Source organism: Polypterus senegalus, chromosome 11 (assembly GCF_016835505.1).
Source record: "Polypterus senegalus isolate Bchr_013 chromosome 11, ASM1683550v1, whole genome shotgun sequence".
Lineage (NCBI taxonomy): Eukaryota > Metazoa > Chordata > Cladistia > Polypteriformes > Polypteridae > Polypterus > Polypterus senegalus.
The window spans coordinates 51,073,019-51,098,931 of NC_053164.1; the positions used below are offsets into that span (position 1 = coordinate 51,073,019).

The 25,913-nt window shown below is 40.2% G+C and overlaps 1 protein-coding gene across 1 annotated transcript in view; it reads right to left on the minus strand.

The window, feature by feature from the left end:
• Window positions 1-14,191: 14,191 nt before the first annotated feature.
• bag4 (BCL2 associated athanogene 4) overlaps window positions 14,192-25,913 on the minus strand; it is a 30,796-nt gene continuing 19,074 nt past the window's right edge. Inside the window, exons 5-6 of the mRNA XM_039768596.1 lie at window positions 19,420-19,689; window positions 14,192-15,060 (exon numbers count right to left, since the gene is read on the minus strand). Of these exons, the coding sequence (XP_039624530.1) occupies window positions 14,605-15,060; window positions 19,420-19,689 (726 nt within the window). The 3' untranslated portion in view covers window positions 14,192-14,604. The remainder of the gene's footprint in view (window positions 15,061-19,419; window positions 19,690-25,913) is intronic.

The window sequence follows — 25,913 nt, forward strand, 5'->3', positions numbered from 1 at the left end:
AATTAGTCGACAAATATCGGATAATTAAATCACTTGCCGTCTTTGTAAAGGGTACAAGCGCACATTGGCTAAAGTGCACTCTGATTGAACTCTATTGGTTCGTGTCGACCCGCTTGGTCTTCTCGGCGTCAGTGTTGGACATAATACACGTTTATCATTGTAATCATCGTACAGGCTGTTGTATATCTAAGATGTTTCCAAATTACAAAGAAAATAAAAAGTTGCACACATTTTGTGATCTATCCGTTCGTCGTATGAAGCCATTGCTGCTCTTTAATTAGGTGATGCAGGACACTGCCACCATATAACCTGCTGACATCACCCAAGAGCTGAAAGTTAAGATCCAGTCACCAATCAAAGTCCCGTAATTTAACTGTATATTTTCACAGTAAAACTGTGACACTATTAACGCTTAAAATACTTTTAAAGCAGATAAATGCATGTATACTTACTGTACAGTACATTAAAGTTTTACCTACCAACATCGTTTCAATATTTTGTCATCAATTCAGAATGATGGATTAAAACACCATATATTTGTTAAAATATTGTATGTATTATAAAACTAAAAACAATATGCAGTGTTTTGATGATCATATGACTGGTGAGTAAGCTGCCATTTATTCAACTGTTAAATTGTGGTAAAATCTTGTACACTGCATCATATATTCTGAGCTGCTTATCCTGTTTAGGTTATAGGAAGCAGAAAGCTTTCTAACGCCATCTTTAAAATTACAGATGACACCGTGACAGACTTGATCACCAACTATGATGAAATAATTTATACCGGCCGCCTTGATGGTGCAAAGACTGTAGTTTCACCCTTAATGTCACAAAAACAAAGGAGATAGTTAGTGACTTCAAGAGGGAGGGGCAGACCATTCTGATATCCACATCAGACTGAATGCAGCTTTAAATGTCTTGAGAGCTGTAAGTTCATGATGAACTGTAGCAAGCACAAAACATCAGCTGTTGTCAAGAAATCTTACCAATCACTTTACTCCCTCAAACATCTGAAGAAAATCAGATTTCTCCATCTGTTCTCCATAACTTTTACAGGTGCACAGTGGTGTCCATCTTCAATGAGTGCATCGCATTCTGTTAGGTTAAGGACTGTAAAGCACTTCAGTAGATGGTAAAGGTGGCAAAGAATATTACTGGCACCACGTCTGTTCTGTTCAGGACATGTTTGCCACAGAAAGGCAAACATTATAAATAAAGACCACAACTATTCTGTAAAGTCGTTTCTCTCACTCCTCCCTTCTACTAAACAGTACAGGACCATTCACACTCACACCAGTAGATTCAGGGACAGTTTCTATCCACAGGTCATAAGGCTACTTACCAGCCATAAACAATAATAAATACCATACATTTTCTTGTATCTGTCTCTTTTATAATGATTTAAATTTTCATCTTTCCTTCTGATGATCTCCCACTGCCTTCTAAAATTAAAATTGGCTAGATCATCATGGTGCCAACTGTATATCCAAAAGGTGGGTGTATGGTGTGATGGTGACCATTTTCCATGTAATTGAAGATGCAGGGAAAGTTCAAATAAATAGCTCTTCTAATTAGAAAGCAGGACTCGGTCAGTTTGATGTACTAACTTCTTACTAGTTTTAACTTTTTCTTTTATTGTGCACATTGGAAACCTTTAGGCATGTTTTTGCACTGTGTTGGCTCACTTCTTTTCTAAAACCGTAGAGGCTCTTGTATTTATTTGGATCAGGTTTGGTTGGTAGGAACTCTCAGTGATCAAAGCACTAGACTAAAACCAAACCTTGCAGATTCTACTATTAAGGCTTCCACTCAGACTTAATTTTTTAGGAAAGCATGCACATCACACGCTGTGTTACTCATCTTTCACTCCTGCTACTAAACTGAAATGACCCTGTGGCATGTTTTGAATCTGTGACAGTTACGGTCCTGTGATGTACTGAGCCATTGGTTTCTGGCTATGTAAGATTTTGGCATGTACAGTATGTGTTGATATTCTACAGTTAAATCAGTTTTATACAAAAAGAATAAATAAATAAAACAGTCTTTATGTTGATAATATTTAGTGGGAAAGAAAACCAAGGCTGCGTCAGGATTCTCTGCTTTAGAACCTCTTTTAATTTTAACTTTGATTCCTGTTCATATTTTGATTACTCAGCTCAGTTTGTCTTTTCTGATTTTGTTTGCCTTTCCCCAGACCACATTTTAATGTCCCCTTACATGTAAATTCTACAACCATGAGCATGCTATTTTCCCTCTGATGTTGTATGTGTGATTCCCTAAAACACTCAATTTTGCAGTTACCATTGTGAAAGTTATGTGTTGTCAGTTGCAGTAGCCCACCCTGCCAATCCTGTTATTGTAGCTTAATCAGTTATTGAAGGTCAATAATAACCTTATAAAAAGTGCAACAGACCTGAGAAAAGACTCTGTTACAAATGTGATGCGCTGATGTCCCAGAGCTACAGGGGTATGTTTTTAGTTCAGCAGACTGAGACCCTCGTCTACATGCTGCTCTAGATTGCTGGAAAGCACTAAGATTTAGATTGCATCCCTGGGGACCAACTTATAGTGTGTATGATGCAAATCTGCCATATACAGCAGACTAAAAGAGAAATCATTTTATCCTAAAAATAAAAATGATGAAGTATACAGAAATCAATGATCTGAGTATTTCTGTGAAAATAGATTTGCTAATTTAACAGTGTTTTGAAACCCTCAAACAATTTTAGGTTTCTTCACTTTTTAGTACATTCAAAATTTTTAGCAATCAGTTTAAATATAAAATGATTAACTATGGCTTAGATATTTAACTTATACAGAAATGAAATACATTTTCACTCTTAATGCTCACATTCTTATTAAAAAGCAACTGAAATTATTATCTATTAGGGTGCTCGGCCCCATGCTTGCTCTGCTCGCCCACCCCCGTGTTTGGTTTCCCAGATATACAATTTAAAGAGGTTGTTATTTTCATGGAATTGTTACATTATAAAAACAATACTTGTCCTTTATTTCCGGCCCCGGGCGTGGTCTCTTTTTTGCAGGACATATAAAGCTGCTTGTGTTGTGAAGGGGGGCACGGCTGAACGCACGCTAAGGAGATGCCGTCAGATCATCTGCTCTCTTTTTGCTGCTAGCGAGCTGCCTGTTCTGCTTGTCGCATGTCGTTGTTCTAAGAGCTGTGAGCACATGATGCGTGTCTGCCAAAAGCAATCCAACAACTGCTAGGTTAAATGTCCGTGGACTTGTTTTAAATGATGGCTCACTGCCTTGTCTCGCGTGATGTTGTAAAAACAATAATTGTCCTTTATTTCTGTCCCCGGGCGTGGTTAAATCTCTTTCTCGCAGGACGCATAACGCTGCTCATGTTGTGAAGGGGGGGGGCAGCTGCTGTCGCGCTGCCCATCGATCATTTTAAAGCTGTCCTCTTTGCCACTTCGTGTCTCTGCTGCTCGCGTTGTGAAGAGGGGGAGTTAGAGTGTCTGAACACACACAAGGAGAAGTGGTTGGATCATCTGCTGAGAGCTGTGTGTTTTGCTTATCACTTGTCATTGTTTTAAGAGCTGGGAGCAAGTTAAAGTGTCTCTAGTGGGTAATTGGATATACAATTTTAAAAGCTTTTTTTTCTTTGGAATTGTTTCAATTTCATTATTTGCACTTTTACTTTAAAGCTTCATTAAAAACAATATTTGGAATTACCTTTTCTTCAAGATCACATTGAATTTTGATTCCGTTTTTGGAGACACATTGTGACAACGCAACGTATAAATGCCCGTGAATGAATATTGTTTCTGTTTCTCTAATAAATTATCCGACTTTTTCTAATGTTTGTCCCTGTGATTTGTTAATTGTCATAGCAAAAGCTATTCTCACGGGAAACTGTAAACATTTTAATACGAATGGCATATCAAGATCTCCTTTGGTATCTAATGTTATTCGCCGAATATATACATTACCTTTCTTGTCGCGTATTAAAATTTGTATCACTTCTCCGTGATCATGAATATACACCTGACCGAATTGTGTTTTCTTTGAAATTAAACTTGTCGTTGCTTTAACTGTTGCGGGATCACAGATTCTCATAGCCTATGGTCTCTTTTGGAATGTAATAGATCAATTTTTCCACATTACTTTGTGCACAGCTTAAATGTTTATTTTTGTATTGCCTTTTATGATGCTGTTTCATTTTTGTTATGTGTGCTACCATTTTCGGACTCCTTTTGCCACAATGCTATTCCCAGTTGCTGGGAGGAAGTGGTTCTTGAAGTCATGCATTGTGACATTACCAGTGGGACAAGTTATAAACTGACAGCATGGGGAAAGAGCCATTCAAGTTTGTGGATAGCCTTAAAAATACACACTCTTCGCCCATTATAGTACATCACTGATAATTACACAGACAGCATTGTTTTTCAGAAATTAAAGTATGCACTTTAGAAACTTCATTAAAATCATTCCCACAACTTTTATTACAGCCAAGAATGGAAAAGACTGCTTTCAATCTGTTGTTATAGCAGAATACTCCCACATTGATGGTGAATGCAGCAAGTAAGTGGTAAGAAGAGGGCTTGTGCGTAGAGGAGGCGCCAGTCAAGCGAAATCACAAGTGGCATGTTCGTTCGCTATGGATGATTTGAGCACAGACATCCATCCATCCATTATCCAACGCGTTATATCCTAACTACAGGGTCACGGGGGTCTGCTGGAGCCAACACAGGGCACAAGGCAGGAAACAAACCCTTGGCAGGGTGACAGCCCACCGTAGTGAGCACAGACAATTCTAAACAAATTGTTCAGAACACATAATGAGAGAGCTCCACACGCGGTTACTATTTTGTCTCTCTGTTTTGCTCTATGTGTGCGTGTTCTGCAGCCACCATGGTGTTACTTCTTATGCTGTGTCTACCTTGGTGAAGCATATCATTCAATTATTAACATTTTTATATTATGACTACAGCCTCCACTTTACTGTTCATAACATTTGACGCGCTTATTGTCTGGTTGTGTTTATGTGCTATTGTTTGGTTGTTTGTTGCGGTTTCAGAGTAATAGGTCTATTTCAATGTCTACTCACAGTAGGACAGACTTCTTGTTGCAAACCATCACTTCAACCTGGTGTTTAATTGATTACAGCGCCAACATCGCTTTAGTATGTTTAATTTAAATTCCTTTAACATCAATGTTTTATTAAAATAGTTCTTGTAGCCTGACTTAGTTAAGAATAAATTTGAATTTATATTTGAATATCGTATTGAGGTGCCCATCCCCAGAAATGCACATAACCACCTTATGACTTGGTTTGCAATGACACTTCTGAAAAAGGGAAACACTCTGTTGACTTCAGTTTACTGATTCAAATTTAGCCTCAGAGGTTATTTCAGCTTGTATATTTTGTATACCGTATTTTCCCTTTTTGCACATATGACATTCACTCCTGTTGGCGAACAGATCCTCATTTGCTCAATGCTGGCTATTGAACTGGCAGCATGCGCTTGTGCCAGTGGCTTATACCTAAATGTAGAGTAAATCTCTATGACATGGACATCCATCCATCCATTTTCCAACCCGCTGAATCCGAATACAGGGTCACGGGGGTCTGCTGGAGCCAATCCCAGCCAACACAGGGCACAAGGCAGGAACCAATCCCGGGCAGGGTGCCAACCCACCGCAGATATACCACCATTACAAAATACTGAATAAACAAGAATGAGATATCTGCCTCTTTTGTGAATAAATAAAACTCTCCAACCAAAACGGTCAACACAATTCCCTAATGCACTTGAATTATAAGCCGTTTATACATTTTCTAACCTGTTGCACCAATAAGAAAGTGCTTATTTTGCCCAATAAGTAAAAAAACTAAAATAAATTTTTGTCAATTAAATATCACTAATGATTCCATTCCAAATCTCAACAGGATCACACCGCAAAACATACCAAGAGAACTTCAAGCAAGATACAGTATCCTTTCCATGGCTAGTCTCACAAAGCCAGATGTATAATATATACGTCTGGAAACAACCATAAGTGCATTTTGCTTAAAAGTTGTGTGTGTGTGTGTGTGGGGGGGGGGGCACAATTAGACGGCTCACTGAGTGTCTAAACCAATCCAATGCCTCATGAAGGCAGCGCTCAAGTAGGGGCTGTGATTTTAAACTGCAAAGATCAGAGGTACTCTTGTTAACCTGGTCCGACAGAGAGCAAGCTTCTGATTATGATGAACTGTCTACAGTCGAAAAGTCTCCTAAAAAGAGCCCTATAGGACATATACAGCAAATGTGTGTCTCGTGTGTGGAGAGTACTTTGCCTATGTGAAAAAAATAAATCTAACATGTTGCAAGGAATAAACTTCTGTAAAATGAGGTTATACATTGGCATTCAAAGACATCAATGGATTAATGGTAAAAGTGGAAGATACGTTGTAGCTGTTTACAATTACGACAATAGTGTTGGAAATAATTTGTAGCTGCTTTCTTGAAAATATGCATTGCAAAATATGTACTTGAAGTAAACGTGTAATATACCATTCAAAAGCAGGTAATAAGGTTTGCCTTCAAGAGAACTGATAATGAAGCACCACAGAAGATGCAGATTTCATTACTCCAAACACCTTAATAAGTAAAGGTGCCTAGTGACTCTGAATGTCCAGCAGAACCACTGGCGAGGCCGCACAGCGACACCTTCTGTCTAATTGGAATTGCCAACATGCCATAGCAGAATATACAGTAGTCATAGCACTTTAACACAAACTATAGCCATAGACCACAAAGCCTATCTAAACTCTGTTTGTTGTTACGATGCCATATAGTGATGCAATAGTCAAAATATCAGAATCATAGCAGAGAGAAGTACTTCTTCAAAGGGTGGAGCGAAGTATCTACAGTGGTCTACGTGTCTAGGTGTCTCCTCTGTCCCAGTACTCATTACAATCTACAAATGAATTGTTACGCTTCAGTTACCTTGTGCTAGTGCGCTCCTGAATTGCTAACAGTTTTGGCTACTATCTCTCAATGTCAAGAGTCGTATTTAATTTGTTTATCTTTCATCTCGTCTTCCCAAATTTATTTCATGAATTCATAAGTAGAAATGGGACACTGCAACCCCAAGCATTTGAAGTGCATAGACTAGAGGGAAGTGGGAGTGGGCTCTTTGGAAGAAACCCTGTCAGCAGATTTCATCACTATACACTACAAACTTTTTAATAAGTTACCCTAGTTATGCGCTCCCATTCAATAATCATGCCTGGCCCTGCATGTCTGGTCCATTGCTACATTTACTTATTTGGCTAATGCCTTTATCCAAGGCGACTTACAACATTTATGATACAATTGGTTACATTTCTTTCTTGGTTTTCCAATTGGAACGTAGACACGTCAATCAACTCGCTCATTGTCACACAGTGGCAGTAGTGGGATTTGAACCTCATGATTTGAATTCCAAAGCTTTAATCACTACACCACACTGCCTGCTTGCAGGCAGACCAAGCAGATTTAGTTTTGTAGGCTTCTGCCACTTTCCAGTATTTTATTATACAAATATTGGCACTGACAGAACTGAAAGTGTCTTCACACCTTTTAGTTTTAGACTAATGCAGAGTTGCTCTTTTAATGCTTGACTATTTGAATTCCAAATGAGGTTATAATTGAGTCATCTTATTAAAGAAGAATTTGTTAAGCTATATAGTGTAGCAGTAGGGGGCGCTACCGCTCCCTTGAACCCTCAGGTACCACGGCAAACACCAGGTAAAAATCCAATAATTATTATTTATTACAATAATAAAGTGCACAAAGCACCAGCACTCCACTATTCTAAATAAATAATACACTAATAATCAATACTGCACTCCCAGACGCATTGCCCTCCTACCACCCAGCTCAGCTCGCCGTCTGGGAACTCCCACAGTCCTTTTATAGTTCATTACCCGAAAGTGCTCCTTAACCTGCAGTCCATGTGACTTCCTAGCACTTCCGGGTCAAATCAAAACTCTTCTTTCTTCGTCAGCCCGGAAGCACTTTATTCCTTCCGTCTTGTGACCTGCAAGTACTTCCGGGCTGTAGGAAAACCAAATGTCTCTGTGCCTCCCTGCAGCGTCCACTGGAGGCCCCGACGTTATCCAGCAGGGCTGTGTATTACAACTCCAAAGTCCATGATGCCCTGCTGGAATTCGAGGCATCTCCACATTGCAGGCGGCTTGGGGGTCTTGACTAGACTAAAGGCGCTTTTCCACTGCATAGTACGGCACAGCACGGTTCAGTACAACTCACCTTGGTTCGGCTCAGTTCGGCTCGGTTTGCGTTTCGACTGCAGTTTAGTACCTTTAGAGTGGGCGGGACTATAACGTGTCGTTATAGTTGCGCCGCCTCTACTGCCGTGACACCGTGGAACTTTTACAACAACACGCAGACAACTACAACACTTTAGCTCGACGACGCGCAAGGGTTAGCATCTAAAAAAAGCACATCACTAGCGAACTTTTATCACTGTTGCAAAGCATAAAATGAACTTAACTGCCAGTGTAACACTAAAATGCTGATTCTGTATATTACAGATCTTCCACATTTTGCAAAAAAGTCGCCGCAACAGACCATCTGTTTGGACATTTAACAGTGCTTCAGAGTGGTGGGATGTGATTGTTCCCAGTTTTACAAACACTCAGTGGCTTGAGAATTTTCGAATGTCTGAAGAATCATTCATCCACTTATGCAACAAACTGCGTCCAGCGATGGAGAGACGGGACACAAACTTCCGCGTGTGTGTACCTTTAAAGAAAAGAATAGCCAGTGACGCAGTAATGACAATTTTCTCCAGTCAATCAGTGACCAGCAGTTTACACGTCAAGTTTTGGTAACGGTTCGGTGCGCTTGGAACCTCGGCTGAGGTGGTACTAAAAAAAGGACCAGGTACCAGGTACTGTTCCCAGTGGAAACCCCCCCAAATGTGAGCTGAACTGAACCGTGTCGTGCCGTACTATGCAGTGGAAAAGCGCCATAAAGCACTCCTCTCTCATCTTCCATTTTTCTCTTCCACCTACTAGTGAGCCAATCTCTACCTCCTGACCCAAGACTTTTAAAGCCCCTCCTTTGGACATTTCCAGCCAAGGCCCAGAATCTCATCAAGGGTTACAGAAGGCTACAAGGATACTAGACTAGGACTCCCTTTAGTGTCCCACTCCTGATCACTCAGTGGTCTGTAAGGGCCAGGTGCCTCATGTATAAATGGTGCACACTCACAAAGATGTTGCCTACGATGTTTCCATGCTTACGTCAAGATGTATAAAAACTAAACCTTGAGTAATGCCACACATATTTTCACAGCAGCCTCAGACCATGCATACTCACGTTTCTGCTCAGTTTTATAACGGGCAGCACCCAGCATTAAAGCAGTGCCACTGTTTCTGTGTGGCTTCCCTTTTTCAGATTTGCATCCATGATACAGGCTTCATGAAATACACCAAAATGAATTGCATATTGTTTACAAATTGAATTGACTTGATCATTCTGTAACAATATAATGGTGCATGGAATGGCCAAACTATTCCAATTACCATAGCTGCTTTAGTGTTGTTAGACGACATCTGAAATGGAAGAATTAGAAGACAGATGATGATGACTGGCTTCTGAGTTGATTTCAGTTTCCAAGAGCTATCCTCTTGGCGCCGTGTGCTGAACTGGCACCAGCTTTACAAAGGTAGACTTTGAAGAATTGTGCTCTACCTGCTCCTTTGCAAGTTTTGTCCACCCTCGGGTTTTTAGCTACAGGAGCTTTTCAGTGTGAACGGACTGACCGATCAGGTATTTTTCACTTATCACTCTATCACACCATGCCAGCTGTATGGGATGGTATTACCTGCTCGTCATCCAGTTATATAAGATTTCCTTACACTGTGGTTGAACGGGCAAACATCAAAGTGCAATTTGCAATAACGTCCAGTTTTCCAAATGTAATAGGAATGAATGACTGCACGTACATTGCTATACTGAGAATGAATTTGCTTTTGTAAATAGAAACATTTCCACTCTATTAATGTTATTATACGTATTATATGTAATGTAATTATGGGTAATGCAAAAATGCGTCTCATTAATGTTGTAGCGAAATGGCCTGGTTAAACTCGAGATTCCTTAAGTGATATGGGGTGCCTGCTAAAGACATGGCTTCTAACCCTGCTTGCCAACCCACTGACTGAACAAGAGTGATGTTATAATGACCTCCTCTCTCTGGCTCAGGTAGTGGTAGAAGGTACCAATGTTCCCTCTAAGGAGTAGCATATACTGAGCAAAAAACATTGTTTATGAGCGACATTTTGCTTAAGCTAAAAATTTCTGAGCACCAATTTTCACAATAAGTACGAACGACGCCGTCGGAATGAGCGATCGTGCGGGAAGTATGAGCGACGCTCTGAATTCGTGTGAGCGATCGCTCACGCGCTCAGCTTAGAGGGAACATTGGAAGGTGCTGCAGGGCAGTTTAAGGGCCATTGGCGCTGCCTGGATAAGATTGGTGGAGTGCTGCTCTATAGTCCACAGAAAGTGTGTCGCATGGTGCAAGCATGTATCGTGCTACATAATGGGGCACACAATCATGACTTGCCCGTACCTGAGGAGATGCGGTATGATGAACCTAACCCACCAAATGATCACACAAATCGGACAGTGTTACAACTTCGTTTGAATGTAATTAGCAGAATGTAAAAACAGGTAATCAGATGCAGTATTTATTGTTTTTAACCAATTCATTTAATTGGTGGCCAGAATCACATAGTACAGCATTTATATTCCTTACAGCAGAAACTATTGCATTTTATGACTCCGGAACAGCCTCTGTCAGCACATGGCCAGATGGTCGCCCGGCAGTTTCTGAGACAGAGGTGTGTGTGCAGCCAGCACCTGAAGATAAGCACAGCACAGCAGGACAATAACCGCCTGGAGTTGCGTCCCTGTCATGGAGGTCACCTTTTGTATTATGGTCTGAAACAGAACAAACAGTAATACCACATCTGCGGTCTGCTTGTTTGTCTTATTTAACATGCAAATTATTTACATGAGTGTGGATAATTGTAAGTGGGAAAAAAAATGAAAACTCCCCCCTCAGCCACTGGTAAAATGCCAGTGCCTCGCCAATTACTGCAGCAGCCCACTGCTCAAACGGTGTGAGCCCCGGAATTCCGCTACCTCCTCCAGGGGTGGTGACATTCAGAAGGTGGCTGTGACTTGCCTTTTCACATTGAATTTAATATCGGGCTACTTCTTTTTTATTTCAGGCACTGCGTAACTTTCTGAACTGTGCCACTTCATCAGTCTCCTTTTGTTTCTTATACCCCTGCTTAAGCCACCAAATAGTAAGTTCTTCCTTGCCTCCACTTTACTGAGCAGGACATCCATTTCACATTCACTTCAATTTTTTTTTTCTTACACATTCTTTTTCCATTGTCTTTTAACAAAGCACTGAAAGGAAAGGGCTTTTTTTATTTGATTTGCATTTTCAAATAGGTAAAATTCTGGGAGAAGTCCGAGTGCGTACATGTGCGTTAAAATTCACACCGATTGGGATTTATAAAAGGCAAGCACACAGAACTTTTCTTAATCACAATTTTATGCATCTTATGTTTATTGTGCATGCAGACATTTCTAGTCTTGTCCATACGCTGCAATTTAGCGTGAATTCTACGCAAGGTATTATACATGAGGCCCCAGGTCTCCCAAGCTCCTCAAATTCTCTTTCTCTAGCATAAAAAATATTATTTATTCCACATAAGCTGTTGGTTACCACCTGAATCTTTTGCCAGCCCTTACAGCATCTTGTGGACATTAAGCAGAAGGTCATCTGTTCTAGGCATCTGTCGAGTTGTCTATTCTGTAGAATCTAGAAGGAACATTACATCCATGATACCAGTGCATTTTCGGTTTTGGTGCCCCTGTTTGTTGCACTCCTCAGGCACCACAAACTACCCAGTGGACCCTCTCTTTTGAAACTGGCATACCAAATGCTCTTTCTGACCTTTCACCCTCACCTGCTCTTATCTGTTGTGGTGTGCCATCACTTCATAAAAACATAACAAATATATCATATCAGGTGTGTTGTTAGACTGGGGATGGTCACAAGGTACAAGGGATGCTCAAAAAGTTTCTGTACTTTTTTTAAACTCTATTAAGAGTTTCAAACACAAATTATGAGGGTTATACAGAAAAAAAGGTTACAAGTGCCCTGGAGGGTGCAGGGAATTTTTTTTTTTTCGAAGGTTGGCATACCTGCGTGTAGGGGGGGTCCTAATGGTCAAAATAAGCCCGGGACCGCGTCAGTCAGTTGTGAAATGTCATCACAGCAAGCGAGTTCGTCAACCTCTGCTGAGGCTGTTTGCTCCACCTACCGCCAATGCAAGATTCGTTCGGTCATCAAGTTCCTCACTTTGCGTCACGAATCCGCGGCCGAGATCCATCGTCAGCTTGTGGAAACTTATGGACCTGAGGTAATGTCACGTCAGCATGTTTACAAGTGGGTTAGGTCGTTCAAAGGAGGTCGCACTGACACTCATGACGAAGAAAGGAGTTGGAGGCTGTCTCTCGTTTCAGAAGAGCTTCTGCAGCAAGTTGATGAAAACATTTGTGACGATTGACACCCTTAATGAAATGCTCCCACACATCTCACGAAGTCTCATGGGTGAAATTGTCTCAGAAAAACTTGATTACAGGAAGCTGAGAGCAAGATGGGTGCCAAAAATGTTGACTCCAGAACATCGCCAAAATCGCGTTTTGGCTGCACGTGAATTTCTTCAGCGTTATGAAATCGAGGGTGAGGTGTTCCTTGACTCTATTGTGACTGGAGACAAAACTTGGGTATGTCACTATACTCCCGAGTCCAAAAGGCAGTCCCAACAATGGCGCCATACCCATTCCCCATCAGCCAAAAAATTCAAAGTTCAGTTTTCAGAGCGGAAGATTATGGCATCTGTCTTTTGGGATAGAAAAGGGGTTTTGTTGGTGGATTTCATGGCCAAAGGGACCACCATCAATGCTGAAACATATTGTGAGACCCTAAAAAAATTGAAATAAAAGATTAAAGACAAAAGGAGGGGAATGCTGACTCGTGGCGTGTCCCTCCTTCACGACGCCAGACCCCATACCGCTCGTGTGGCTCAGGACCTGCATGTGTCCTTTGGATGGGATATTGTTACCCACCCACCCTATTCCCCGGACCTTGCACCCTCAGATTTTCACCTTTTCACCAAACTGAAAGAATTCTTGGGTGGGAAACGTTTTTCCAACGATGAGGAGGTGAAGGAGACAGTGGAGAAGTGGCTTTCTGAGGTGGAGCGGAGCGTATTCGACGAGGGTATAAAAAAGCTGGTGCCCAGGCTGAAGAAGTGCATTGAAATTGACGGCGATTATGTGAGAAATAAACACATATTTTGGAACATACCCTGTTAATTTGGTTGAAACACATTCATTTTTCGATTTTTAACAGCTGTTGTAACCTTTTTTTCTGGATATCCCTCGTACATGACCTTTCTATATAGTCCGTCTTCGTTTGCGATGCAATTTTCCCAGCGTCGTACCAACTTTTTAATGCCCAGTTAGTTACTCCTCCCGCCTTCACTGTTTCCAACGAAAATATAAAACTGTGGAAGCTTTTTGAATGTTCCTTGTACAAACCAGCCATGGACAGAATTACAGGGCTCAATTATGCATGTACTAATACCCAAAAATTACAAAATGGTTACTTGGGAACCTCCAGTCAATCACAGACACTTGGCACTGGGTTGGGGGAAATCTCAGAAACTGAGAAAACTCCAGATATACAAGTTGGTTGTGGTACACAGCAGTGTTAAATACCATGCCAAACCATCCACATAATCAGACATGGTGGACAAGATCCTGTGTGTGCAAAAAAAAAAAAAGCCTCAAGACTGAGTTAATACTTATTCCATTTTATTTCTGTGCCAAACATTTTTACCATTTTGACATCTGTGGTAAATGTTTGGCCAATATGTTTCCATTACTATTCCCAAAAAGGAAGATCACTTCACAACTGTATGAAAAAAGGTATTTAAAAGATATAAAACAAATATATAATAGGTATGTGTACGTATGAATGTATGTACTGTATATATTTATGCGTGTGTGTATATATACGCACACACACATATTTATATGTAATGTTACAGACACACTACATATATATATTACATACACACGCACACACTTTGTGTATATATTTATTTCTTATTTAAAAAAAAAAAACAAAACAACTTACTAGATCCACTGATCAAAGGAAACAGTTATCTGAATGATTAGGGTCTGCTTATTGCTACTCAAAGAATTTCTATGATTCATTTTAAAAAGGCTAAAACTGATTGTGGACAACGAGTGACAAACATAAATTAAGTGCAGAACAAGAAAGTACACATGTGCAGTAAAGAAGAAAAGTGACGGAATCAACCAACTGCCAGCTTAATCGCTAGTGGTCATTTTAAACCATTAACTGCTCCAGGCAGACAGCATAGTCGCTATTCATGGTTTTCAGCAGTCCAGTTGGTTGGCACAGGTTGTCATCATAATTGCACTAAGTGTCACACAGGTGTCACTGCTTGATTTTGTGCTGAAGTCAAAATGCTTTTTTTTCTAGTCTGTCCAAAATTCCCTGAACTTTCTGCACCGCTTCTTTCCTGACCTGCCTGACCAATTCCTGACCATTAGTTTCAACAGAATCCAGCTGTAGGAGCTCTTTGGTGAGAAGTTCTTCCAGGCAGCGGTAGCTCTTGTCTGTTTTATAACCTACAAATTCATCAACACTTTCCTCCAGATGGAAGACACGCTGCAGTACCTGCTGGATTTGGGCTACACCGGGGTTGTCACTTTTCTGGAAATGTGGAGGTAAAGAGTCTCTCTCATTTTGCTGGTGTTCACCCTGGGCCTTCTGATTTTTTCCAGGCTTGTTGTAAAGTTGTGGGGGTGAGCTATATTCACTGGCCTGACCAGTAGAAAGGTTCAGGGGTCTGGGATTAGATACCACAGGATGTGATGGCTGGCTGTCAGGAGGGAAAGTTGAGTAAGGTGGATCCTATGGAGAAAAAGGTAACAGAACAGAGGAATAACACAACATTCAAAGTCTGCTTCAATTATATTATTCAATTATTAGTCTAGTAAAAAAATACAGAAATAAATAGGGTTTTGATTAAAAATAAATCTGTCCCAAGTTTTTTCTTATTAATAAACCGATTTATTCACCATAATCCTCCTCCGTCACTATCCTGATCAAGACAGCATCATGAACAAAATGTCTATCCTATTTTTTAAATCCCTATTTGAACCATGCCCGATTTAAACATCATCGCCTCTGCGCTTGGCAGTGAGGCAGAGATAAGTGGAGCACAGTCACACATTTAAGCTTGGCAAATCGTCTACACTGAATGTTTTCGCAGTGTAGCATGGGGCTGGAACGTTTCTTCTCACTTTCTCCATTTCCCTCCTTAGAATGGAAGAACAGCGGCTGGAAGATGCCGTATGTCACATCTTCGTCAATGTGTACCTCCTCTGCATGACAATCACCCAGCAGGAGCTGCCATTTGACCAGTAGAGCTACAGCAGCACTCAGACTCCTGCAGTTCCTCACTTAGCCAGGAGAGAGTGCCAAAACTACACTCATCCCAATTGGGAATTACTATTAGAGAGGTTTGTTTTTTCAAATGTACTAACAAATTAAATGGGGTGCTCCTGGTCGGAGCCCCAGATATTTTTCTTGTACCTTTGATTTTGAACCCACATGGTATAATAGGCAAAATTCCTGTAGAAAATGACAGAGCCAGCAAACATGCCCACCTTGACTGAGACTCTGTAGCAGCAACTTCAAATTGTGGTGGTGAGGCAGAAGCCAGAATAGCGCAGAGGACCTCGCCACAGCAGAATGAAGGTACGGGTGCGGCAAAAGTTACATTCCTCTGGCACAAGGAAGATACAGTGTCATATTTTCCTCATCGTTGAATATAGTTAAGGACCCATTGCTCTTAATTACATACTGTATCTATCTCATGTAATTGTGCATTATGTATTTTTGTATACTATTTATGTAGTATTATTCTTACTTTTGTTTTACCTTCTATGTAACTACTGACTTAACATCTTGTAAAGCACTTTCAGTCCTCTTGAAGGACTGTGCTCACCAGCTAACTGAGGTACTGACAGATATTTTTAACATCACTGTCCACGGCATCTGTACCAGCATGCCTTAAGATGTCTATCTCAGTACTTTGCAACTGGATTTTGGATTTTCTAACAAACAGGCCCCAGTCTGTCAGAATCCATGGCATCATTCTTAACACCAGCTCCCCCATGGGCTGCATTTTGAGATCCCTACTGTATACTCTGCTGAGCTATGACTGCATTATCTCATTATCCAAACAATAATGTAGTGAAATTTGCAGATGACATGGCAGTGGTAGGACTTGTCACTCGTAATGCTGAGGGAACATACAGGATGGAATTGTCTACACTGGAGGCTTGTTGTGAGGATAACAACCTTAGTATTAAATGATTGTGGACTTTTGGTGTACTCTCCCTTTACATCAATGCAGAAGAGGTTGAAATGGTCACCTGCTTTAAATACTTGGGAGTGCAAATATTATACATGACCTCTCTTAGAGCTACAATACAGCCTGTCGGGTAAAGAAAGGCCACCAATGCCTCCGATTCTTCAGGAGGCTGAAGCGGGCTGGTCTTTGCCCCTCTATTCTGACCTCCTTCTACAAGTGCGTAGTGGAGAGCAGTTTCTTGGCTGCAGACAGGAGAGCACTGCAGTAAATGGTTAAGTGTTCTCAGTGGAGCATCAGCAACAGACTACTTGCTGTTAAGGACATTTACACCAGCAGGTGCAAAAGTAAAGCCTCTTCCATTATGGAAGATGTCACTCATCCTATACATGGACTGTTTGACCTCGTCCAGCCAGTTAGGAGATTGCACAGTTTATAGGCAAGCACTACCAGGTTAAGGAACAGATCTTCTTGGATGCTATTAGACTAATGAATACAACATCACAAAATCTGATTGTATGATTTGTGTTACATTTTGCATTTTAGTTTCATGAAATAAACTATCTGCTGCTACCTTTTTTACTTGCTGCTAATTACAGGGCACATTACAATAATATCTTTATTGTATTTTATCAGTGATACGTTTAGTGTGACATTTATGGGATTAAGGGGTGACTTACAGTTGTGCTTGAATTTTTGTGAATTTAGAATTTTCTATATTTCTGCATAAATATGACTTAAAACATCATCAGATTTTCACTCAAGTCCTAAAAGTAGATAAAAAGAAACCAGTTAAACAAATGAGACAAAAATGTTATACTTTGTCATTTATTTATTAAGGAAAATGATCGAATATTACATATTTGTGAGTGGCAAAAGTATGTGAACCTCTAGGATCAGCAGTTAGTTTGAAGGTGAAATTCAAGTCAGGTGTTTTCGATCAATGGGTCAGGTGTGAATAGACACCTGTGTTATTTAAAGAACAGGGATCTATCAAAGTCTGCTCTTCACAACACGTTTGTGGAAGTGTATCATGACACGAATAAAGGAGATTTCTGAGGACCTCCGTAAAAGAGTTGTTGATGCTCATCAGGCTGGAAAAGGTTACAAAACCATCTCTAAAGAGTTTGCACTCCACCAATCCACAGTCAGACAGATTATGTACAAATGGAGGAAATTCATGACCATTGTTACCCTCCCCAGGAGTAGTCGACCAACAAAGATCACTCAAAGAGCAAGGCGTGTAATAGTCGATGAGGTCACAAAGGACCCCAGGGTAACCTCTAAGCAATTGAAGGCCTCTCTCACATTGGCTAATGTTCATGTTCATGAGTCCACCATCAGGAGAACACTGAACAACAATGGTGTGCATGGCAGGGTTGCAAGGAGAAAGACATTGCTTTCCAAAAACAACATTGCTGCTTGTCTGCAGCTTGCTAAAGATCACGTGGACAAACCAGAAGGCTATTGGAAGAATGTTTTGTGGACGGATGAGACCAAAATAGAACTTTTTGGTTTAAATGAAAAGCGTTATGTCTGGAGAAAGGAAAACACTGCATTCCAGCAGAAGAACCTTATCCCATCTGTGAAACATGGTGGTGGTAGTATCATGGTTTGGGCCTGTTTTGCTGCATCTGGGCCAGGATGGCTTGCCTTCATTGATGGAACAATGAATTCTGAATTATATCAGAGAATTCTAAAGGAAAATGTCAGGACATCTGTCCATGAACTGAATCTTAAGAGAAGGTGGGTCATGCAGCAAGACAACGACCCTACGCACACAAGTCTTTCTACCAAAGAATGGATAAAGAAGAATAAAGTTAATGTTTTGGAATGGCCAAGTCAAAGTCCTAACCTTAATCCAATCGAAATGTTGTGGAAGGACCTGAAGTGAACAGTTAATAACTCACCAACATCCCAGAGTTGAAGCTGTTCTGTACGGAGGAATGGGCTAAAATTCTTCCAAGCCGGTGTGCAGGACTGTTTAAAAGTTACCGGAAATGTTTAGTTGCAGTTATTGCTGCAAAGGGGGGTCACACCAGATACTGAAAGCAAAGGTTCACATACTTTTGCCACTCACAAATATGTAAACTGTATGGGGTACTTTTTATTATTATGCAGTTTTCATGTGCAATGTTTAATTACCAGGACCAGAGTACTGAATTTTATTTCTGCATATGGATGTTGGAATGACAACAAAGGATCCTTCATCATTTTTATGAAAATGTGCTGTAGAAATAAATGTTATTTGGCCACAGGATACAGTCATATGCAGACTTATGGCTCAGTCTGGCCATAAGTCAAACTGGCGTTATGCAGGTCACAAAGTGTACAGCTCATTGTAACTGAGGTTCTGTGGGTCTGATGTGGGTCACCTGTACACATTCTTTAACTACCAGTGCAGAGAAGTACAAACCAAAGTCAAGTTGTGGTGGCCTTTTTTCAGGGTGTCTTGCAGCCTTCTTATACTGCTGCTCAGCTGTGATCATGCTGCTCACTCCCCCTACTAGGCAGCACAACTATGCTCCCAAAATTCCTGTGGGGAACTATACTCATCATTCATATGTCGATTTTTTAATCAACTGCTCAATACTTAACGGGAAGCCAAAGTTCTTCAATCACATGGAGGTGCTTTGGAGTGTTCATTACGTCACAGAGAAAACTCATTGTTTACTTGTTGCTATTTTGCAGAGATTGGCTAAAACTTCACAGAGGCTTTTTTAGCTTACTAATGTATTTAACAAGATTCTCCTTGAAGGAGCCGAGCCCCAAATAATTTTCTTGTCTGTTTGGTTTTGCATTTTCACAATACTTTATGTGAAATTCTACCTTTTCTAAAAGAACAGTTTACAAGATTCACTTATTTTGTCATACATTTTTATATTAATAGTTACCTTTGGTTCATACGGGGGTGCTGTTGGTGCTGCCTGAAGCCATGAATTAGATTGGGGAGGTAGAAAAGGATTTCCATACGCAACAGGTGGGGCTTGGGGGACTGTTTGCCACTGGTTCTGTGGAGGTCCGTATCCTCCAGGGGCATGTGACCAGGTTTCCACAGGTGTTCTTGGATGTGATGGTGGAGGGTTTTGATACGGTGGATTCTGAGACACTCCTGTCATACCATTGCCATAAGGGAGATAAGTTGAACCAGAATATTGTGGAGCCTGTAAAAAAAACATACAGATGCTGAATAAATCAGACAGTTTGAAAAAAATGGTTTGTATTAATCTCATAGCTGACAAAGTTCTAAACTTAGAAAAGCCTAAAAAGGGAAGGAACATTGAAAACCACAAGACATCCAGAGGTACAAGAAGCTCCTGTCAGAAACATTCTACTGTCTAGCAGCTTACATTTCTAGGACTCCCTTTGATCTTTCCATCCGGGCAGCCTGAGGGGAACTGAAAAAAGATCAGACAGAGGCTCTAGTGTGCCCATGGTCTGTAAGGAGCAACTGAGGATCATAGACCAAACTTCATGATGACGTACTGGTAGGACAAAATGACTACACACTGTATTATTTTTCAGCTGGCACACAGACAGGTTCAAAGATGTTTAGGGTAAAGTGCTGTGGTATGGTTTACTGTAGAGAGGTGCTTTCAGTTGTCTGTGCAGTTTAATTGTGTAACACTGGTAGGGTGCATTAAGACCTAAGTCCTGGCTCTGATGCCACTTTTCAAGAAGTGTCCCTCAAATAGTGATTAGAAAAAAAACACAATGTAAGAAGTACAGACATTGGAACAGAAAATAAGGCACAATCCAAAATGATACTTTTTGGACGCAAGTGCTATAATGTATAAAATACCCTATGTGACATTTGACTGACCAAGCCAGGCACCAACACATGCAGGATGTGGTGTTGTATAGTGGCCAATATAGGTCAATGAGCTAAAACTTTTGTTGCTTGACCAGGATTAACTTATTAAAAAAAAAAACAAACACTTGAACATTTGTATCTTATCTCTTACACTGTAAGGAACCTTCACACAGTGGCATGGTTAGTGAGGAGCCTGACTCTTAAACCACAAGGTTCAATTCCCACGTCGGGCCCACTGAGTAGACCTTAGCACCCAACCTACCTGTTGGTCATTTATAAACATATTAGATACAATGACATGCAAAGGTTTGGACACCCTTGCTTAAAATGCCTGTCACTGAGAATAGTTAAGTGAGCAGAAGATGAACTGATCACCAAAAGGAATAAAGTTAAAGATGTCCCATTTCTTTAATATATTTTAAGCAAGTACAAAATACCAAAAATATGAAAAGGGCCTCTTACTCTGACCTAAACCATCATACTGCCGAGGACTACCCTATTCTTAAGAAGTAAATGTTAATAGACAGATATAGACTAACAGCACCCCAATGTCTACTTTGAGTGGTATTGCTTACCTTGATCACTGAAGATGTATCCTACTCGCACATGCTTGACAGCCTGTAAAGTTCCTTAGGGTGCTGTTTATGCTATAGAAAAGGTGCTACATTAAAATAAAAATTGTTTGGCGTTTACTATAGAAAGCCACTCTGTGTATTCATATAACATAAAAAAGCAACAAGTGTTTTCCTTGGATCCATATAATATGAACATCACAAAGCCCCATTCACACAGAAAACATGCATGCAGTTGCGCACTGGCCAGATATAAAATGTGCTGTACCGTTTGTGTTTCTAATTTTAAAAAACATCCTGATCTCTTTGAAAGACTGTCATCCCTAATAGATTAAAGGTGAATTAAATGTTAACAAACATAAGATCACCTCACCTGTGCGAAGGACAAACCATGAGAATACAGCAGGACTCCCGATTTTATTTAGGCAGGGGAAAGATGAGAGCCACATATTAACAACATTTATTCAGAATGAATCCAAATGGTCTAATCTGACTGGTTCACGAGTAGGGACACAGGAGGATATCATACCAGTCTTAGAACCTACTGATAAAATGAGCTTTCGCTTATCAGATTATACAGATCCACAGTGGTGTCCTTAGAGGTTCACTGTACTGGGGATTTATCCCAGTCCACACTGACTGGTAAACAAGAAAGGGAGTAACTTGTGGCCAAAAAAGTCGAGTTCAAAAAGGAGTAGGATACCATCAAACTCGTGGGCCTATAAGGATTTTTTCTGAGACAGGGATTTTGTGAAAAGCTGTAGAGCATAACACTAACCACCAACACGGTTTAAAAGAAAAGGAAAACACATCACTCCTTTCTCCCAGAGCCTTTAAAATGACTGGGGTTTGATCAAGATAGCTGCCTTCCCATTCTGTTTTTCTTGAAGGTGACTTAACCATTTGATACCAAATTTAGCTGAACACCATCAACAATGTAACAGGCTCAACATGCGGATCCACAACAAGACAAACATGACTCTAAGCACATGCATTCTGCACAGTTGAATCAACAGGCTAGTATCAGTGGAACCTGTGAGTTTCAGGCAACTGCTCTAATCTTACTGTGGCTTACCATAGTTGATGTATGGTGTATAATGTGACACTCTCCACTGCCAAAGACTGCTGGCTGCTTTTGGACTTCCTGGCTCTCGTTACCAAGGTGTTGTATGGAAATCTGTGCTCTGCTCCTGGACGTTACCTTAAAGTAGCATCAAAGGCAGAACAGTGGGACTGCTCATTATGTTCGTCTAAATCTATTTATTTTATTGTCATTTTAATGTTTTTTCTATTATATTTATTATTATGTACTGTCCTTTCAAATGTTCCTCCATTCCTTGCGTTTTCTGCGTGAAGCCCCAGGGGACAGGGCCACTTTGATATCACCCCTTCTGAGCCCTCTCTCTGGCTATTTAAGGGCCGAGCAGAGTAGGCTCAGATCAGGAAGTAATTGCATCATTTGGAGTTCGGTGAGTATTGCCATTCTTCCTCTGATTTTTCTGGTTTTGCTGGCTGCCTTTAATCTATTTTAAGGATTATGATTATGGATTAATGAATTCCAGGATCACCCAAAAAGAGACATTACGAGTGTAAGCGGGTGTAGAACTAGATTAAGGGAATGGCAATACACTTCAACATTCTTAAAGATCAGTTATGCCATGAACTATATGGACAGATAAAGTCTCAACTATACTGAAAGGCATGAAGTTAGAGAATTAGAAAATCAGCATTTTGTGCAAACCCTGCCTTACATGAAAACAATAGAAATATAGACCTGATCACTGCTTGTGACAAATTGTCCTTGGGTACACAGGTTTACTGGAAGGAAATATCATGACACTTCCAGGTGCAAGGTCATGCTGTGGTTAATAACTTACAGGTTTGCCAGGTCTGGAGCATTTTTTATCGTCAAAGTTATTTCTTCATAATCATGGTGTATATTAATTGCCACATAAAATTGTGTTCTAAAGTGAAGTGTTTTTTAAGAAGTTCTTGTAGCTTACAACGGGACTGAAGTGTACATGGGTCCAAACATTAAAAGTGGACTTATTTGGTAAGTTTAAGCGTTTTTTTTTTTAAAGGACAGAATGTTACCAGATTTTAATCTACATCTTAAGATTGCACAATTATTGTGAAACAGTGTTTCCATGTTGTTTTAGAAAGATTTTAAAAAAGTAAAAACCATTCATGAGATTTGGCCAATTTAACCTCTTCACCTCATTATGCCAGTTGTTCCTCTACCTTGTTTTTTGAATCCCGGACACATCATCTTCATTTTGAGATTCAACTGCTTATGGGTATAAAGTTTAAATTGCCAATATGTCTGAATATGAAGACAAGAGCACATTTAGCATGATCGCTGAATCATATTTGTATGAACAAGAATATACCAATGAGGAACACCAACAGACTGAAGAAGAAAGAACAGAGAGGAGAGCAGATTTGGAGAAACAATAAGAGCAAAATATGCAACTGGAAGGTACGGAAATGCAACAAACAAGTAGTGATTGGTGGTGCACATCTGGAAAATGTCAAGTAATGCCCACTGACAAAGAGTATCTTTGTTTGAGGGAATGGGAAGTGCTGCTTCCACCTCTGGAAAACTTACGTCATGTTAGGGGATGAGCCCACTTTGTTATGCAAGGTTGCAGTATGTTTTGGTTGGCATCTCCCGTTAGCACTGGGTGAAAGGTAAGAAACAGGTGGCAAGAGGAACAACTCACACACACCCATGCAGAATCCCATTCACACTAACCTGGATTTGCCATTTCATATCATCTTTATGGCGTTCTATATGTGTTAAAGAAAATACTATGTCATGTCTGGGAAAGCATGCAAACTACACAGACAACGACCAGGCACACGATTTAAACCTATGATGCTAGAGCTGCAAAATGGCACCATTAATGATTCTTCTTCCTAGGTGCCCTACAAAAGGGCTACTCATATAAAGGTAGTCACTGACTTACGACGACGTTCGGTTCCGATGGACCAGTATATGTATTCAAATCTGATCATATGTATAGTACTGTATAATAAGACCCTTAGGTCATTTGTTTTAGATCCTTTTTATCATCATTCTTAGCACATTGTGTAGATTCTGTCTTTTTTTGTGTAAATTATTTACTTTATTATTTTGTTTCATTATTACTGTTGCTTACAATGGTGCTGAACATTTAACAGCTTCACAAATCTTTTCCTTGTCTGTGTTATGTTACGTCTTCATTCAGTGTGAGCCTCTCCCAGTGTTCATTGTGTTCACTGTGAGAGGAGGAGTTTGAGCACTCATATGTTTTCTGCTTTAACATTTCAGCCTGTTAATAATAAACATTAACAGATAAAGGAGTGTGGTTTCATCAGCCCTTCATGGCAGTTTGCACAAAGCAGCACATCATGAGACACAACACAGAAGCTTGAGAGGTTAACCGGATTCAAAGCCACAGAGCAGCAGTTCAGCTCGTGCTGTGTGGTGAACACCGGTTACAATGGGATAACTTAAAGTCACATGCAATCACATTTGCTTTCTTTCCTCCCTCATACTGCTTGATCAAATTCGTTTTTGTGTCAAGATCAAATGCCTTTTTTTCTGTATTTGTAAGACAAATGTAACTGAACACAGTTGAAACCACTGCAGGTAATACATTGAGATTGAGATGAATGAGTCACGGCATATGGAGCTGGCATGACTAAAAGTTGTTTGCCTGCGAGACGCGGTAAAAGTCGAGTGGTTGCAAGATGCATATGTTGTAAGTCGACGGCTACCTATATACGGTATTCAGTTTCCTAGTCAAAGACATTGACATTTTTTTTTGTTCCAGGGCTTTAAATTTCAGCCCTCTTCAGTTGCAGCTGAAGTGAAATGACTCAACTTAAATATGTTTGAAACTACAGCTAGCTTCAATAATGGCAATCAGGAACAGGTTTTCCTTTTCCTCTTTGGCTGCAAGTAGTCGTCCATGGAGAAATGAGTGATACAAACTCTCAGATTTGCTTTTGGTAGGTCTGCCATTTTCTTAAACTGAAACTTTTGCTGCTTCAAAGTGGATTTATTTGCAAAATTTTAAGGCTTTGTCTGTCATCTATGGACCCATGTACACTACAAGAAGTGACAATGTATTCTTAAAATGTATAAAAATGCTGCACCATACAACACAATTTTATGTGTCAATATATATCATGATTGTGAAGAAATAACTTACAACCTGAAAAATGCCAAACTTATCCTTTAAAAGATGGCAATGGTCCCTCTCAGGTAAGGGTTTGCAGAACAGGCACTGCGCCAGGTAAACGTACTCAATAAAAGCAAAGAGCGAATGTGACATTCAAGACAGAAATATAGTTACCAGTAAAGAGGCCGAGTAGACAGACTTGTGATAAACCGATATGCAAAAATTGAACCCTGTGATATTATACATTTAAAAGTAAATCGTAACCAGTTTACACACCATTCCAACCAAACTACTGTTTAAACTTAACTATAGATGGACTACTATATTTACCAATTAAGAATGGATGCCCTCTAATGTTGTGCAAGTCAGTCACTAAGGGATCTTGGTAGTGTTATGCTCAAGACAGTCATGGTATGAAGCCATACATAAAGAGGTGCCAGTTTTAACCAGTACATTCAGACCAGAGACATTATCTATTTGATAATGAAAAACATCCACGAGAAAGAAAAAAAAAAAAAAGTTCCTTCCTGTGGAAACTTGTACAATTTACAAATTGAACCGATTTCCTACCTGTTCCCATAGGACACAGCTGAAACCACAGCATTGATCCTAAACACGTTTAGTACTTTATCATGACCTATACAGCGATGGTGGTGCCTTTATTCCTAGTAACCTCTTGCATGTAATAAAGACCATGTCTGACCTCATTGAAGAAAAGTGAGATGCACAAAGCAAAATCAAGATTATTAAAAGAAAAACCAATGTGCTTGTCTCTCTGAAAGAAAGATATTTTATAAGTAATAACTCCCACCAGGGCACTAGACTCACTGCAA